This window comes from Ischnura elegans, chromosome X, assembly GCF_921293095.1.
Source record: "Ischnura elegans chromosome X, ioIscEleg1.1, whole genome shotgun sequence".
Classification (NCBI taxonomy): domain Eukaryota; kingdom Metazoa; phylum Arthropoda; class Insecta; order Odonata; family Coenagrionidae; genus Ischnura; species Ischnura elegans.
Genome location: NC_060259.1, coordinates 4334092 through 4337446, shown reverse-complemented (window position 1 = coordinate 4337446; position 3355 = coordinate 4334092). Strand labels below are relative to the sequence as shown.

The window sequence follows — 3355 nt, the reverse complement described above, 5'->3', positions numbered from 1 at the left end:
GTCAAACAAGTTTGCTGCAACTAGATGACCAGTGAATTCGAATCTGCATTCTGTCCCTGCTGCTATAGCGTCACAAACTTCCTTGGCAGCTGCATTTCGCAATGTTTGCCAGTTTTCGACCTTATTTCTCTTTGGTCTAGGCTCTGCTGATTCATCTGCTGTGGCCAGGCTTTCCACACTCTCCCTTACTTTCTGTATTTCTCTTTTGAAAGAGGAAATTGCTTCCTTTGCCCAAACAGGGTTTATATTTTTCTTTTGCAGTGAGCTATACAAAATATCTACATGAGGCATAACCTTTGAAAAGAATTCGAGCCAGTATTTAAACTCTGGTTGCTGCAGTTTCAGTTTAAGTCCTTGAGCTTTATTCAAAGTAGAAGTCATTTTGCTTGTTTCTTCAATTTTTTCAAAGCATTCTATTAATTCTTGAATATTTTGGTGAACTACTAATACGGATCTTAAATTGTAGTTCCATCTTGTTGAAGAGCCAGAAGGAAGTCGTTTTCCAAGTATTTCATCCAAAATGTCAGTTCTCTGTGAGGACTGGCTAAAAAGGTACACACCTCTTGAAGATTTGCAAAAAATACCCTCACTTCTTTGTTTTGACTTGTTGCTTGAACCATGACCAAGTTGAGCTGGTGCGCGTAGCAATGTACAAAGTGTGCATTTGGATACTCCGCCTTGACACGTGTCTGAACACCATTGAATTGGCCACTCATTACATTTGTACCATCATAGCTTTGTGAGATAAGTTTGTTTTTGGCATCTCCTAGCACTTCCACAGGAACATGTTTTATGCAGGCGAATAATGTTTCAGCATCATGATGTTTAGGGTTTAGAAATGTCCAAAATCTCTCGATAGGCAACCCACTTTTGAGAACAGAGCGAAACACTACAACCATCTGGGCTTTAGCAGACACATCTGTAGTTTCATCAGCTATCACAGACACAAAATCTGCTGAGCGAATTTCTTCAAGAATATGTAGTTTGCAGACGTGCAGCATACAATCTAACAGGTCATTTTGAATTTCCTTGGACGTACCTTTAAAAACAGTGGCAACTTCCAGGTGTGATTTCAAAATAGTGTCTAATGTAGCTGAGAAATTCACTAATCCTTTGAAAATACCGGGGTTATTGGAGTCATCTCTTTCATTATGTCCACGCAAAGCTAGTTCAAACTCTCCACAAAATCGAATACAATCAATTATTTTTGAAAGGACATACCGATTTTTCCTGACTTGGTCGTTATTTTTCTCAACATTAAGCCTAAAAGCTTCACTGAGTTGTTGCCTTATTTCAGTACGACCTAAGATGGATAAATCCAAGCAGGCATTCCTATGATACAAAGGTGTTTCATGTTTTTTTTTATTTTCTGGGTAAGATGACTCAAGTCTGAAACTCCAGTAGTTGTCCATGTTGTGTCCTTTCCTTTATAAAATAGAAGACACGGGAAGCAAAAGAATCTATTGGTTACTTCACATCCACAAATCCACGAATTTCTATCATACAGATGGGACTTGAATATACGAGTGTAGTTTTTGCCTCGAGAACTTTGCTGTAGACGAATGTCCAAAGGCGGCGTCGGTCTGCCTAGTGCTTTGATTGCACATTTTTGTTCAAGAGAAAAAAGGGCGCAAAAGTTACCACTAACCCCTCAAGCGCGGCGGACATTTAATTAAATCCCATCCCAGCGGCCGGATGAGATTTAAATGACTTCGCCTTTTTGGCATACTATCATTCAATAATGTATATCTTTCATAATATGCGATCTGTATCGTTGAAATTTTTGTAAACTTGCGTAATACAATGCGCTACGATATAATAATTTTTCGAGCAATTTGAAAAATATTTTTTGTTTTATGTATCTCCCTTAGACCATTTAAGTAAGTAGACGTGCCATTCGGGCGGAACGCTGTGGCCAACATCGCACGGCGGGGAAGTGAGTGGGATGAGGGAGCGTGACGTCACGGTTGGGACTGCAGACGATATTCCGTATGCGCGCTTGAGATATTTTAACGCTCATTCGCTGCAAAGTCGCCGAAAAGTGACGATATTGGGCACGAAAAATGATTATACACTTAATAAATATATTTTTACGATGAACTAAGGCATTTTATAGCCTTGACTGTGCGCAAAAAGCTAAATAAATCAAGATAAAGCTAGAAGCGATCGTATTAAATAAATTGATTAAGAATGTCATATGTAAACATGGGCGTACCCAGCGAAGGCCAGGGGGAGCAGCTGTCCCCCTAGAAGCAAAAATCGCAAAATTCTTTAAGCAAAATCAGTACTGAATTGGAACGAAAGTATTCAACAAATGTTCTTCAAACCAACGAAAAATGATATGTATTAGTATAAGTTAAGTAACTGAAATAAAACTATTTTTTCAAGGAAATGATCTCATAAACTAATAAAGCGTTGTTATAATGTTCTTCATTCATCTTTTCCATGCTAAAATGTCTCAACTTGGCTTGCCCCCCCCCTCCTAGAACATGGCTTCCCCCCCTAGACCATGGCTTTCCTCCCCCTAGACCATACCTTTTCACCCCCTCTAGGTAAAAAGAAGGGGTCCTGGCAAGTATCTCGTAATTTTTTCCGCAAAAACCAGTTTATTGCGATCTCGGTAATCTTCAATAAAAATAATTAAACAAATCGTTTTATTTATAAGCCCAGTACAATGAAGCCTAGATTAACGTATTTACACTGAAAATACGCATTTTGAAAAGTCCTACGTGAGATTAAAAAGAAGGCGTGGAGCAAAATCCCACGATATTTCACAAAGGGTGAAGGGAGGGGTCCATAAAAAGGCAAAATTATTTTTGAAATATTCCTTATTACTAGTAGATTAACCTAACGGTGACATTCCTAGAAAATGAATATTAAGACTGTCCCAACGGTCGTGTGTCATTTTTGACCCGTAATTTTAGTAACTTTGCCTCGAGCAATATTCATAAAAATTGGCACACTTGTGGGGAAAGGTCCTAAGTTTTGTTGAGTTTAAGGAAATTTTTTACAATTTTGACCTTTTGACCTCGCAATGTGGGTCCAAACCAAAAATTTTAATTTGCCTTATGTGGTTTTAATGTAAAAAATCGAGATTGAAAAATGTCTAAATTTCATTGACCAAAAATGTCAATTCTTGAGTTTTCGGACACAAGAAACCCGAAAAAAACACTTAAATTTACGAAAATTCAACCGTTGACCCAGTAAGGTCACCGTCAAGGTCATAAGGGTGGCAAAAAGAATAGCATACCAACAAAGGTGTCGATCCATGGATTTTATAGGGCACCCAAGTCATTGATATTGTCCAAATACCCGTATTATTCACTAATTGACCTCCAAGGTTAATACGGAGGTC

The 3355-nt window shown here is 38.3% G+C and overlaps 1 protein-coding gene across 1 annotated transcript; it reads right to left on the bottom strand.

Annotated features, from left to right (window-relative positions):
• Positions 1 to 455: 455 nt before the first annotated feature.
• LOC124170577 (zinc finger MYM-type protein 1-like) lies at positions 456 to 1412 on the bottom strand. The gene has a single exon (XM_046549376.1). It carries the CDS (start codon positions 1410 to 1412, stop codon positions 456 to 458), a length of 957 nt encoding a protein of 318 aa, XP_046405332.1.
• Between the last annotated feature and the right edge of the window lie 1943 nt (positions 1413 to 3355).

Excerpts from the sequence above, each read along its gene's own strand:
- LOC124170577 (XM_046549376.1), bottom strand. The coding sequence starts at position 1,412 with ATGGACAACTACTGGAGTTTCAGACTTGAGTCATCTTACCCAGAAAAT.